Source organism: Meles meles, chromosome 20 (genome assembly GCF_922984935.1).
Source record: "Meles meles chromosome 20, mMelMel3.1 paternal haplotype, whole genome shotgun sequence".
In the NCBI taxonomy this organism is placed as follows: domain Eukaryota; kingdom Metazoa; phylum Chordata; class Mammalia; order Carnivora; family Mustelidae; genus Meles; species Meles meles.
Window position 1 is genome coordinate 44,408,395 of NC_060085.1, and position 15,417 is coordinate 44,423,811.

Sequence of the window (15,417 nt, forward strand, 5' to 3'; positions counted from 1 at the left end):
AATATATATTCTATTATTTTACCTATACCAGTAAAAAGAAATGGTCATATTTACGTTTTTACCTTTTTTCTTTCACAATGGGATAATGACATAGCAATATTTAGCACTTTTTAAACTTAAGAGTATAACTCACTTTCTAAGAATTTTCCTAGTCAGTCCTTTATATCTAACACATTCTTTCTACTCATTGATGGTCTTCCATTCCATGAATATTGCAGATATTACTCAACTTCTGCACTGATTTATTATTCGCTTGTTTCCAGGCATTCCCTTTGTACTTTTACTATAATCCTAATGTAATAAAATAGCCCCAAATGCTGATTATTGCAGTTTCTCATTGACCCTTGTCCATCATGTGCCAATGAGCAGTGCTTCCTTTCAGTATTGTGACATTTCCCTGTTATTTTCTGCCTCTAGGTTTTGAAACTTGGTTTTTGTTTTTTGTTTTTTTTCACAAGGAATATTTTCCCTGCTCCATACCACCATTGCATGGCTGTTTCTTTCTCATCCAACAAATCTGCATTCTATTCTTTTCATTCACAAGATATGTCAGTTGGGATAAAAGGTTAAACTGCTATAACACAGAGACCCCAAAATAAATGCCTCAAACAAGATAGGAGTTGACTTATCTCTACCCTAATGATCCATAGTGGATGTTCCAGATCAGCTGTAGTTGTACTCCATGCAGCCACTCAAGTATCCAGATCAAGAAGATCTTTTATGTCATTGGCAATCTGGGTGCTGGGGGGATGGGTGGAGAACATAAATCTGTGGAGATTTCCTTTCACACATAATACATGGAAGCCTCACTCATTGTTGCTGCTTACCACATTAATTATAAGGATGTCTGAGAAATGTATCCTATGGTTAGAAAACTGTATTTGTTCTATAAATCTACTATTATGGAAGAAGGGAGAACACATTTTTATAGACAATAGCAGTCTTCACCCCACAATAATTATTATAATTTGTAAGTGTACATTTGTTCACTTATTTTTTAAATTGTCTTCTAGTTTTCCTATTAAATAATAAGCACAATAAAGGCAAGCTACATGCCTGGTTTATTTACTAATATGTCTTCTCTCCCTAGCACACTTCCTGTATTTTTAGTAGGGGTTCAAAACAAATTTGTTAAAAGAGTAAATGAGTGTATAATGGGATTATACAGGTTAAAAAACTAAGTTCAGAAAAGTTCAATAACTACCTGTTCCTGGAGACTGAATGAGGATTCCAGGAATGTGGAAAGATTTGTGCTTCATATGGATGGTTTAACAATGTAACTAGTTAACTTTCTGCTAACAGTGTATTTCTGTGATTCTTTGATGTTATAGCATTCTAACAAGATCATGAAGCTGCTTTGTGAAGGAGTAGAATGAGAAAATTAGCAAATATACCTTCTCTCTCAGTACTTCAATCACATAGAATTCTTTACCTCACACCATCCCATCCTAAATTCTCACAGACTCCATCTGCACATCAAATACCAACCATTAATCAAGAGGGCTAGAGGACTGCAGCAAACTTGCTGCAGACTTTTTGTTTTGTTTTGTTTTATTTTGTTTTTTTTTTAATCACACCTTCCCTGGGCAAGGAAAGTAAATGTGTGCTGTGTTTTAAAGATTTCCTGCTGGGCTACAAACTGCCTGGGAGAATAAAAGCAAATAGATAGTAGGTAATGTTAATAAATGTCTTCATCACATACTCCATTTAACTATATGAAAAAGAAAGGAGAAAAGAAGAAACAAGAGTTTTAGAGATAATAATCAGTGTATATAAATTGATCATCAACTAAATCTTCTGGTCAGTCAAGTATGAGTGTCCCTTACTGTTAAGAATAAAAATAAGTTCAAAATTCTACTTTAAAATGTTATTTACTGCAAGATAATTCTAAAGCTGTTTTGTTTGTTTTCCAAGATATTGAAGACTTTGAAACCAAAACAAGAAGTGCAGTGTCCGTCCGAGAAGGTCAAGGTGTGGTGCTTCTCTGTGGCCCACCACCACACTTTGGAGGTATGGTGGGGGATAGTTTGGGTCACACCATCAATGTGGTTGGTCACTGGAGGAGTAAAGAAGGCACATCCTGTCTTGAAGTCAATGGTAGCTCTTTAACAAGTCAAAAGGACCGTGAAGGCTCTTCATGTTCATCCTCCTGTATCTAAACAGTACTAATCTAAATGTTTTTAAAAGAAATTTTTGTTTAAGCAGTCAGTCAATAAACATGACCTTAAGGAGATGCAACATGGCACCCAGCATGAGCACCAGGGTACAAAGTGAAACTCTCTACTGCTGCATTCTGATGTTTGTCACCCTGAATAACAAGAGACAATTTGTTTACCGCTTTAGACTCAGTTTCCTCATCTGTAGAATTGAGACACTGATATCTGAACTGTAGTGCTTTTGTGAATATTAAGTGAGCTAGTGAATGTAAACTGATCAGTGTAATGGCTCGTATTTATTCAGAAAAGAAAGCTGAGATTGCTATTTCATTGTTATTATTGACCTCCATGGAAAAGCAAATTCCAGCATTCCTCTTGGCACCCTCACTTTAACTATTGGAAGAGGAGAGCTACTCCATTAATTAGAAGCAAATTTTGGATGGCACAAAATCAGAATATCTCCTAGCAATGGTAAAATCATGCAGTCAATGACAGTCTCTGGTTTGTAAGAATCTGGATTGACTCGGGAATTAACCTGTTGCCAGGGACCTAAATCACCTACTGATTCTCACCCCCTCGGGGTTGCATTTTGTCAAATTCCAAATGATTTGGTAAATTTGGTAGATTCTCGAGCAACAATGAATCTGGAAGAGGCAATATCACAATATCCATGGAGTCGTTTCATTTGGTTCAATTCAATATCATACTGATTGTATTACAGCTACCTTAATAATAATAGCAAGCACTTATGAAGTAGAGGTTTGAGTACTTTGTATGTATTAACTTTTCAATTTCTCACAGCAGCTTCATGAGGGACACACTATGATTATTGTTTTACAAATGAGAACAATAAGGTAGACAGAGGTTAAGTAACCAGTCCAAGATAACACAGCTGATAGGCAGCTGAGCCAAGCTTCAAATCCCGGCAGTCTGGCTCCTCAGAGCAGCCTTTTATAGTTTATTTCCACTCTGCAATGGGAGGATTTTGAAAGCAAATATAACAAATATTTAAAAATAAAATGGAAGCAATTTTATCCCTATATTAAACAATCTTTTAAAAACTTGGAAACACTTTTCCATTATTTTCATTTTTACACATTCTCTTGAACTGCTGATACAAAAAGAAAAGGAAACTCATTAGAAGGTAACAACACTTTATTCAGTAATATTAGAGTAGTATAGCATTATGCTCACCTGAAATATTAGGTGAGAGTTACACTATTTTTGATGCTGAGATAAAATATTATTCCAGAGCATTGAAAAAAAAATTGATGGTGCTTATTTTTTAACCATAGGGAAATTATTTTTTAGTACTATAACGTAAGATGACAAGATATACAAAGCCATGTCTGTTTGTGCTGTCTGTCTGTGTCATTTTATGCTGACTTTAGTCAAAGAATCTTGACAGGATTGAAGATTGTTTTCACCTTTGTTTACTCTAAATAAAGGAAGCAGAAATGTCAAATATTTGTAAATGAATGCCACATATTTTAAAAAGGCAGCCAATGGGGCGCCTGGGTGGCTCGCTAGGTTTAGCATCCAAGTCTTGGTTTCAGCTCAGTCATGATCCAGTCCCAAGTTGGGCTTTGCGTTCAGGGCAGTCTGCTTGTCCCTCTCCCTCCGCCTCTTTTTTCTCCCCTGCTTTCTATGCCTCTAAAATAAATAAAATCTTTAGAAAAAATAATAAAAATAAAAAAGGCAGCCAAGTAGAAGCTTTCCCTTGTTACCTTGTTACCTACCACTGTTAAAGTATATGTTGATCATTTAAAGTATGTACCCCTTGTAATGGAGTACCTCTGCTCATGCCATGAAATTAAGTCACAGATAGACAAACACTGCCTTCAGTTAAGATCTTTTAATTTGAATAACTAATGCCTGTTGCATGCAAGTTATGACAAACTTGTCTGATGCCAAATTTGATTATATCATATGGAATGTTTCAGCAGGATCCCCAGGGTATTTGTCAATATTGACTTCATCCAACTGTTTTTAGGTATTTAGGTATATCCAGGTATTATAAGAATTTTCATCCAGAGAGCTCTAGGATGTGTCATGGACTTCCTCATCTCCACAAGGGCAGAAATACTGGAATATTGCTCTTCTGTTCCTTATAGTTGTCCCAGATCAAAACTGTGGGGAATATTGACAGACGCCCTTTGATCCATTATACAAATAGTCATCAATTAGTTAGAAGGAGAAAGTATTAGTAAAGTGACAATGGATACCAGTTATTGAATTATTATCATGAGCAAGTCCGATTAGTGTTTCCATTTATTTTCTCCTTCCCACTATTCCAATAATTGAGAACAATAATTTTAAAATGAGGAAACCAAGACTCAGATAAACGAAGTAAATTAGTTTTCAGTTAGTAAATGAAGGCAAGATTCCAATGCAGGAATTTCTGACTTAAAAAAAAAAAATGCTTTTGGAGAGAAAGCTCTGTAGTTAATGGTTAAACCTCAGATTGTTTATCAGTTTCAACACTCTTACACCTCCTGGGTTTGCTAAGAGTTCTAAGAGTGTCCTTAACTGGCTCACTTAAAACAATTCCTTATTCTTTCTTTTCCATTCTCACCTTCCTGTGAACGAGAATTGTACCAAGAAAGACTTCAAGAATGTAGAGAAACATACTGGTTGGATAACCTTCAAATTGGATTAGTGGACAGCTGGTTTAAAGTGAGCCAAATTTACACATAGACATTTCTGTCTTCGTGATTTTTTTTTCTTGGTTTAGCGCATATATGTATATACACACACACGTATGAATATATGCATATGTATTTGTGTATGATTATATGTATGTGTATCTATCTATATATTTCTTTAGTATATAACAATTGACCTAAAACTTAGAAGCTTTAAGCAATACCCACTTATTAGCACACAGGTCTGTATATCAGAAGCCAAAGGACGATGTGGTTGGTCTCTCTACTCAGACTCTTACAAGGATAAAATCAAAGTCATGACCAGGTGTCATTCTCTTCTGGGAAGTCTGAAGAAGAATCCACTTCCAAGCTCTCTCAAGTTGTTGGCTAAATTTGGTTCCTTGCTATTATAGTATTAAGGTTCCCTACTCCTTGCTGGCCAGATGTCAAGGGCCACTGTCATCGTCTAGTGGATGCCCACATTTCTTGCCATATGTCTCCCTCCATCTTCAGAGCCAGCAGCAAAGAATATCCCTCACATCCGTTCCCTCTGATAGTTCAAATCTCTTTAGCCAGGACAAGGGAGAAATTACATTAAACTTGATATTATCAGAACATTCTGAGTTCTTTCTATTCTCTCTCTAGTATCATCACAAAAAATAATTGGAAAACATTTCTTAACAAGGCAGGCCTATCATATACATTTTAGTGTGTTTTATAAACCAAAAACCAAAAACCAAAAAACAAGAACTATGGGAGAGTAAGAAAAATTATCAACTAAGCTGAATCCTATAAATTTACCCAAGGGAAAAAAAAAATAGCTCCAGGAACAAAACAAAAGAAAAAAGTGTGTAGATCGATTTCCCATAGAAATGATTAGTGACAACTCAGTGAAATAGAGTAATCAACATAAGCCAAACTGAACAGATGCTGTTATATGGATGTCCTTTATTATTATTTTTTTTTCTGAATAGACCAAAGGAGACCTGACTCCAGAATAGCTTTCTCATTGATGTTTCCTACCTAATTTCTGAAGTAACCACAAATGTGCTATCCTTCTAGAAAGAGAGGATTTACAGATAAAGCTTATTCTAGAGGAAAGTACTCATAGTGAAAAAGAAAAGAAACCTAGGCAATAATGCCAGAACACAAAACTGGCACATTCTGCTTTATCTCTTAGGAAATGTGATATTTGGACATAAAACCAGAACTATTCCCTATACTCTGAGGAGAAACATATATTTGCTTCCTTAATCCTATTTCTTAACTAGAGATAAACCCCATGAATGTGACTGAATGCCAGTAGAGCCAGATTAAGCCCTCGTTTCCATCTCCCTAAAAATATAATTCTAAAATATTACAGAGAAATATAAGTTTTACTGAAAGTTTTGTCTGAAGAACATAGAGAGTGCTACAATGCACATCTGACTGAAACCCTTTTTTCCCTATTAGACATCACTTTCCTTTCTCCTAAAGGCTCTTAACGGTAGTCTATGACTTATCTCATCTCCACACAATCTCCAGCAATCCCATCTATTGTCTCTTATAGTTATTATCCTTTATTTGGATACCCATGTCAGAAAAATACAAGTCTCCTAGTTAGCCTCTTGGTGCTTGGCAAAGGTAAAACTTGGTAGTCCGCTAAGTGAAGTCTTCATTTCCTCTGCTAGGTCTCTGGATGATTCTACATCCAGGTTTATGTGACAGTAAGAGGCAATACACTATTTATTTTACATATTCATTTGCGGAGGGTCACTGAGCCTTGAGGTAGACTCGGACCTGCCGTGCAGAGAGGTCTTTCTACCATGGGTTTTCACTCACCCCCAGGATGAGCTTTGATTAAGAGCACTGGTCACTGGTAACAGAGATTCTGCATAAGTCATTTGCAACAGCACTGAAAGCAAAATTTCAGGCTGTAAATTTTTCTAATGGACATGAAACTCTTGAAGCCAAGGCTGTAGGTTCCATATGAAAATAAGTTGTCAGTAAATTTTCATGGGTGCAGTGAGTTAGCCGAGCTTCACATGAAATTTTCTGTAAAAATGACAGAGTGAAGAAATGATACATGTTGTCTAAAATAATTAAGATCACCTTCACTGTGAAATAACAGTTTCACCATATCTAAAGTAAAGCAGATTCTTTCCCTTTATTGTCTGGATATAAAACTCTCAATCCTGGGCTCATAAAAATCATAGGTTGAAAATTTGTTATAGAGGAAATATTCCATTGTCTTAAAAGATATACCTTTTAGGTTGGTAGAACAATTGAATTTATGCCAGTAGTTTGGATGTCTATGTCTGTGGTAGGAAGATAGCACTGTTGTTTGAGCCCAGCATTTGTATTTCCATCAATAAAAACATTGACAATTCAACAGAAATGGAAAATCATTCCAGCAAAAACTCCAAATTGTGTTAAAGAATAAAGAGGAAAGTTACATTGAAAAAAAGTGCTAAATTTCATATGCCCTTCTTCCCAATTAGTTTGTTTTTTTTTTTTTTTTTTTAAGATTTTATTTATTTATTTGACAGACAAGAGATCACAAGTAGACAGAGAAGCAGGCAGAGAGAGAGGGGGGAAGCAGGCTCCCTGCTTCCCTGCGGGGCTTGATCCCAGGACCTTGAGAGCATGACCTGAGCGGAAGGCAGAGGGTTTAACCCACTGAGCCACCCAGGCGCCCCGCCAATTAGTTTTTGTTGTTGTTATCGTTGTTGTTTGTTTTTCCTTCTGTTTCTGGAGTAAATGACAGTGGTGCTTTCTTTTTGTTTTTCTCATTTTTTTTCCTTCTTTTTCTTTTTTCTTTTTTTTAAACAGAGTGTTTTCTTAGTGAGTAGGTCAGATCAGCAGTGTGTGTACTTTGGGGTTGCTTAAATATGTAAAAGGCAGATAGCAGAAAAGTTGTCTATTGAAATAATAGTAACAACCATCATTATTGAACTTGTACTATGTATCTACTCAACAAATATTTATTGTGTACATACTAAGTGCTACTCCTTTTAGTAAATTTTAAGAATATAGTGGAGAGCAATGTGACAAAGTCTTTACCTTCGTGAATCTTAAAATAAACAATATAAAAATGTGGCAGATGGTAATAAAAGCTAGGGAGTAAACTAAATGGGGTAAGAAATAGTGGGTGCTGCCATTGTATATTCTGAGGCCAAAGAAGGTGTTGTTGGCATTTGAGGAGAGAACTAAAGGAATGAGAGTGAGACATTGAGCAAAGGCAGTTTGCACAGAGGGAACAGCATGTGCAAAGGTCTTGGCAGTAGGGCTGTGTCTGGCACGTTGGACGAAAAGCAATGAAACCAGTGTGGATAAAGAAAGGTGAGCAAACAGGAGCATAGATGAGGTTGTAAGCTCTACCTGAAAGATATTACAGAGCCTCTGAATTTTAGTGGGAGTGAGATTAGAATGCATTGTGTGGTAGTGAGCAAAAGACTGACATGACTTCTCTGATTTCCAGTTTAAAAAGTTTATTCTGAGTAGACCATAAAGGGGCAATAATATAAGGAGTTAAAGGTGACTAAAATGACTCAGTTGAGAAGTAATGTGGCTTGAAGCAGGATGATAGCAGCAGACAGGTGAATAATAACCATCTTCAGTATATATTTAGAAGGTATAGCTGAGATAATTTCCTGAAAGATGAGATGTAGAGTGTAAAGAGAAAAAGAGGAGTGGTTTTTAGGTTGAGCAAGTGGAAGAAAGTGGTGCCATTTATTGGGCTGATACCAATAACAGGAGAGCAGGTTTTGGAATGCGGGAAATCAGGAATTTGTTTTGGGACATTTTAATGTGCAGATGTCTGTTAGATAGAACAATGAAAATTTTGAGTAGGCAACTAGATTTATATATCTGGGGGAAAGTTCTGGTTTGGAGAACTAATATTGGTAGTTACCATTATTAAAAATACAAAATTTAACTGAATAAATGTAAAGATCTAATCGGCTTTATTCAATGATTTATGAATTGGGCAGCATGTCATCTTACCAATGGAAAGGAACCCATGGGATGCCTGAGTGGCTCAGTTGGTTAAGAGTCTGCCTTCTGCTCAGGTCATGATCCCAAGGTCCTGGGATCAAGTCCCACATTTGACTTCTTGCTCAACGGGGAGCCTGCTTCTCCCTCTGCCCGCCCCTCCCCCTGCTTGTGTGTGCTCTCTCTCTCTCTCTCTGACAAATAAATAAAATCTTTAAAAAAGTAGAAAAGAATTCTGAAGAGGTTCAAAATGAAAGGCTTTTTTTTTTTTTTCTCATTTTATTTATTTTTTCAGCGTAACAGTATTCATTCTTTTTGCACAACACCCAGTGCTCCATGCAAAACGTGCCCTCCCCATTACCCACCACCTGTTCCCCCAACCTCCCACCCCTGACCCTTCAAAACCCTCAGGTTGCCCCAACCTCCCACCCCTGACCCTTCAAAACCCTCAGGTTGTTTTTCAGAGTCCATAGTCTCTTATGGTTCGCCTCCCCTCCCCAATGTCCATAGCCCGCTCCCCCTCCCCCAATCCCACCTCCCCGCAGCAACCCCCAGTTTGTTTTGTGAGATTAAGAGTCATTTATGGTTTGTCTCCCTCCCAATCCCATCTTGTTTCATTTATTCTTCTCCTATCTCCTACCCCCCCATGTTGCTTCTCCATGTCCTCATATCAGGGAGATCATATGATAGTTGTCTTTCTCCGATTGACTTATTTCACTAAGCATGATACGCTCTAGTTCCATCCACGTCGTCGCAAATGGCAAGATTTCATTTCTTTTGATGGCTGCATAGTATTCCATTGTGTATATATACCACATCTTCTTTATCCATTCATCTGTTGATGGACATCTAGGTTCTTTCCATAGTCTGGCTATTGTAGACATTGCTGCTATAAACATTCGGGTACACGTGCCCCTTCGGATCACTATGTTTGTATCTTTAGGGTAAATACCCAGTAGTGCAATTGCTGGGTCATAGGGTAGTTCTATTTTCAACATTTTGAGGAACCTCCATGCTGTTTTCCAGAGTGGTTGCACCAGCTTGCATTCCCACCAACAGTGGAGGAGGGTTCCCCTTTCTCCACATCCTCTCCAGCATCTGTCATTTCCTGACTTGTTCATTTTAGCCATTCTGACTGGTGTGAGGTGATATCTCATTGTGGTTTTGATTTGTATTTCCCTGATGCCGAGTGACGTGGAGCACTTTTTCATGTGTCTGTTGGCCATCTGGATGTCTTCTTTGCAGAAATGTCTGTTCATGTCCTCTGCCCATTTCTTGATTGGATTGTTTGTTCTTTGGGTGTTGAGTGTGCTAAGTTCCTTATAGATTTTGGACACTAGCCCTTTATCTGATATGTCGTTTGCAAATATCTTCTCCCATTCTGTCAGTTGTCTTTTGGTTTTGTTAACTGTTTCCTTTGCTGTGCAAAAGCTTTTGATCTTGATGAAATCCCAACAGTTCATTTTTGCCCTTGCTTCCCTTGCCTTTGCCGTTGTTCCTAGGAAGATGTTGCTACGGCTGAGGTCGAAGAGGTTGCTGCCTGCATTCTCCTCAAGGATTTTGATGGATTCCTTTCTCACATTGAGGTCCTTCATCCATTTGGAGTCTATTTTTGTGTGTGGTGTAAGGAAGTGGTCCAATTTCATTTTTCTGCATGTGGCTGTCCAATTTTCCCAGCACCATTTATTGAAGAGGCTGTCTTTTTTCCATTGGACATTCTTTCCTGCTTTGTCGAAGATTAGTTGACCATAGAGTTGAGGGTCGATTTCTGGGCTCTCTATTCTGTTCCACTGATCTATGTGTCTGTTTTTGTGCTAGTACCATGCTGTCTTGATGATGACAGCTTTGTAATAGAGCTTAAAGTCCGGAATTGTAATGCCACCAACTTTGGCTTTGTTCTTCAATATTCCTTTGGCTATTCGAGGTCTTTTCTGGTTCCATATAAATTTTAGGATTATTTGTTCCATTTCTTTGAAAAAAATGGATGGTATTTTGATAGGGATTGCATTAAATGTGTAGATTGCTTTAGGTAGCATAGACATTTTCACAATATTTATTCTTCCAATCCAGGAGCATGGAACATTTTTCCATTTTTTTGTGTCTTCCTCAATTTCTTTCATGAGTACTTTATAATTTTCTGTGTATAGATTCTTAGTCTCTTTGGTTAGGTTTATTCCTAGGTATCTTATAGTTTTGGGTACAATTGTAAATGGGATTGACTCCTTAATTTCTCTTTCTTCAGTCTTGTTGTTGGTGTACAGAAATGCAACTGATTTCTGTGCATTGATTTTATATCCTGACACTTTACTGAATTCCTGAACAAGTTCTAGCAGTTTTGGAGTGGAGTCTTTTGGGTTTTCCACATATAGTATCATATCATCTGCGAAGAGTGATAGTTTGACTTCTTCTTTACCAATTTGGATGCCTTTAATTTCTTTTTGTTGTCTGATTGCTGAGGCTAGGACTTCTAGTACTATGTTGAATAGCAGTGGTGATAATGGACATCCCTGCCGTGTTCCTGACCTTAACGGAAAAGCTTTCAGTTTTTCTCCATTGAGAATGATATTTGCGGTGGGTTTTTCATAGATGGCTTTGATAATATTGAGGTATGTGCCCTCTATCCCTACACTTTGAAGAGTTTTGATCAGGAAGGGATGCTGTACTTTGTCAAATGCTTTTTCAGCATCTATGGAGAGTATCATATGGTTCTTGTTCTTTCTTTTATTAATGTGTTCTATCACATTGATTGATTTGCGGATGTTGAACCAACCCTGCAGCCCTGGAATAAATCCCACTTGATCGTGGTGAATAATCCTTTTAATGTACTGTTGAATCCTATTGGCTAGTATTTTGGCGAGAATTTTTGCGTCTGTGTTCATCAAGGATATTGGTCTGTAGTTCTCTTTTTTGGTGGAATCCTTGTCTGGTTTTGGGATCAAGGTGATGCTGGCCTCATAAAATGAGTTTGGAAGTTTTCCTTCCATTTCTATTTTTTGGAACAGTTTCAGGAGAATAGGAATGAGTTCTTCTTTAAATGTTTGGTAGAATTCCCCTGGGAAGCCGTCTGGCCCTGGGCTTTTGTTTGTTTGGAGATTTTTGATGACTGTTTCAATCTCCTTACTGGTTATGGGCCTGTTCAGGTTTTCTATTTCTTCCTGGTTCAGTTGTGGTAGTTTATATGTCTCTAGGAATGCATCCATTTCTTCCAGATTGTCCAATTTGTTGGCGTAAAGTTGCTCATAGTATGTTCTTATAATTGTCTGTATTTCTTTGGTGTTAGTTGTGATCTCTCCTCATGAAAGGCTTTTATAGGCAGAAAGAGGCAAGATAAGGAAGTTGTTCCAGCGAAGAGTAGATTGTTTCAGGCAAGGTCACCTTAGTCTGGAGGATGCGTTTGGTCTGTCAGGTGGGTTGCTCACCCGATAGAAGGAGACCTGCTAACCAGGTAATTCCAGATGGACTGGATAAGGTCACATTTCTGGGAGAGGTTGAAAGTAGAATTGTGTTTGGTGTAAGTTTTGGTTAGCTGACATGGCACTTAGCACAGTGACTCTTTTTGGAGACTATTCTCTCTCTCTCTTTTTAATCACCATATAAATAGTATTTAATGCCACATGATTGGATAAGGTAATGAATGCTTCTTATATGCTGGACACTCAGTTCAGCATCTTACGTGCCTTAACGCTTTAAAAAAAATTTCTCCACTCTATAAATTAAATAATTGTATTAAAGAAGTTAGTGTTAACTTGACCAAGAAGACATATCTTGGGTTTAAATACCACTGCATTTATTCTGCTGTCTAATTTGGTCTGGCATAATCTGGCCCACAACAGAAAATAATTGCTAAATCAAGTATAAATGGAAAGAGCAAGTGTATCTGCATTGGAGAATATGTAAAGACCACCTAGAGAGGTAAATTGATTTACCTAATATAAGTGTACTGTGTTAGAACCAGAAAGATCATGTAGCTGACCAGAGTCCCATAGTTCATTTTTCTAGGTCCTGGGCTCCACGTTTCCTCTTCTACTTTTACAATCTTATTCTTTCTCAGTAAAAATGTTTCCCCTTGCTCTCTAGCGCATCAAACAAAATTCTTATGTTATAGTCTATTTCCATTTGCATAGCCCAGGTTTTCTTAACATCAACACTATTGACAATTTACAGTGAGGTAATTCTTTGTTATGGGGTTTGTCCTTTGTGCTGTGAAAATGTTTAGCAACATCCCTGGCCTGTGCCCATTTGAGGCAATAGCACCCCCTCTCCTAATAGCAAGAGGGAAAACATCTCCAGACATTGCCAAATATCCCCTCTCAGGCAAAATCACCCTTGGTTGAGAACCACTTGACCCATCACTTACATTCTTTATATCTAGCTCACCTGTAGAGGATGGGAATTGAGAGGAACAAAGGAAGTGTCGTCCTTCTGTAATTGCCTCCCATGGCTTACCCAGTCTTCCTTAAATTTGGAGGTTTCTTAGAAGTTCATTCAGAAGCTGGCTGTGTTTTCATTCCTTCTCCAGGTAGGAAGTACTGGTACATGTGCAGCCCTACAGTTCTTTGTAAGCTAGCAATAGCAGGAACTCAGAGGGCCTTTCCTTAGTGGTTGTTTGTAGGCCACAAATGCAGCTATCTCCATGATTCTGAACAGGAGATGTGTAAATCAAAAGGGATCTAATAAAATCTAGGTGGTTAAGCACTAATTGTGGAACAAATGGGAACAGAAATCGGAGTAGTTGTGAAGGTGTCAGGGCAGTGTTCTGGGTTACATCATAAACTTGCTCAACACCAATATCAATGACTTCAACCCAGAAAAGGAATTATTTTTCTTGGATTAGGTCTTTGCCACTGAGCTAGCATAACCATGATTTACCACCCGGCAGGCAGTCACATTTAACCCTAGAGCTCTGCACAAGGTTTGCAGTAAAGTACACTCATTCCAGAATATTCCAAAGGGGAGATTTATCCACTAAATCTGAGCACTACGCTTCAGATTCTTTATTCTTCTCATTTATTTTATACTTCTAGAAACATGCTACCAATTTTGAGGCCTGTTTTACGGAGCCAATAGAAGTTCTCAGTGTCAGTGTTTATCACGACTGGTCTCTTTCACGTGGGATACTTCCCTTCTAATAAAAATTATGTCCGATATAATGGGTACAATTGCATATATCTCTTGTGTCTGTACTTTAAATATTACAGTGCAAGATACAGGGCTGTAAAAGATGTCAAAACACAATCATGCTCTAGGGAAAATAGGATTTGTTGTATGCTTGAGAGAGCAGCAGATAGAGTCTTCAGTTGCTTACTGCAGATCTGCCATTCCTAATAACATTAAAATTGTAGAGGATGGTGTCAATGTGAAACTACAGGCCATGCTTCAGGAAAGACCAATTATCATTCAATTCTAATGTTACTGCTGAATCATCATAGGGAAAATGCATCACAATCATTAATAACAGATAAATGTCATAGATGGTGGAGAAAATATTTTAAAAATTCAATGGTTTCAACTTAAGTGGCTCATGAATTATACATTTAATTAAGAAAAGCCAAATGGGAAGAATTTTAAACTTCCAATTTGTAAGGTAGTTTTTTTTTTTCTTTCCCCATTAAAAATATACAGATTAAGCATGACAGTGGCTGGTGATGGAACAAAATAGATAAAAGCCCCAACTGCAGCCTGACTATTTGGGATGGGAATAGGGAGCCCATGGGGAGAAGGGAGAAGGGAAGGATGAAAAATACAGTGACAGGAAGGGCTTGCAGGTTAACACATTCACCAATTCACAGAGGAGCACAAAGGGGTACCTGGATTCTAGTCACAGAGCTGCTGCCATCTTCCCCCTCTGTTTACTCATCTATAAAAAGAGAAGATTGGGCTGAGAGATCATTAGGTCCCTTCCATCCCAGACATGCCATGCATCTATGAACTAAGGAATATCCTTTTGTTCAGGTTCCCACATATCACCTGAAGAGAAATATACAAGATGGCCACCGTTTTATCAAAATCTGAGCCATTTCCCTTCCTGGTATGGTTATGCAGAGGAGATTGAGAATTACCATCATATTAGTGATTTTCAAAGAAGCGTTCCAGGACCCACCAGTATTACCATTCCCAGATAATTTGTTAATGATGTAAATTCTTGGCTCCTTCCCAGATCTACTGAAGGAGAAATTGGGAGTGTAGAACCCAGCAGCTTGTGTTTTACCAAATCCTTTAAGTGATTGTTTTGCACACTGAGGTTTGAAGATCTGTCCCCTAGTGAGGCCATTTTGGAGAAAAGAATTATTTCTTAATGGTTTGACAAATACATTCTATTCCCTGCTAATAGTAGCTATAAACACATTGAAGTAATTGAAAAGACAGATTGACCTTTCATTCTATAAGATTCTGAGGAAATTGAACACAGGACACACAGTGCTGATGGCAGGAAGGGGATGGATGATCAGGAAAAGTTTTCCGGGTTCTGAGTAGGCTTTGATAACACAGAATTTGGGTATTTGGAAGGAAGTCTGAGAGTAAGGAAGAATGTTCCACGGGGATCATATTGACATAGAAGAAAAGGGTCAGTTATAGATAATAGAAAAGAAGAAACGTGGTATTAGGGAAAGAGCAAAGGATTTGGCATCTGAAGGATCTAGGTT

At 37.8% G+C, this 15,417-nt stretch overlaps 1 protein-coding gene across 1 annotated transcript in view; it reads left to right on the forward strand.

Moving 5' to 3' along the window:
• Positions 1-15,417, forward strand: part of CNTN6 (contactin 6) — a 287,198-nt gene that overhangs the window by 145,167 nt on the left and 126,614 nt on the right. Inside the window, 1 exon segment of the mRNA XM_045991202.1 lies at positions 1,915-2,010. Coding sequence (XP_045847158.1) covers positions 1,915-2,010 — 96 coding nt within the window.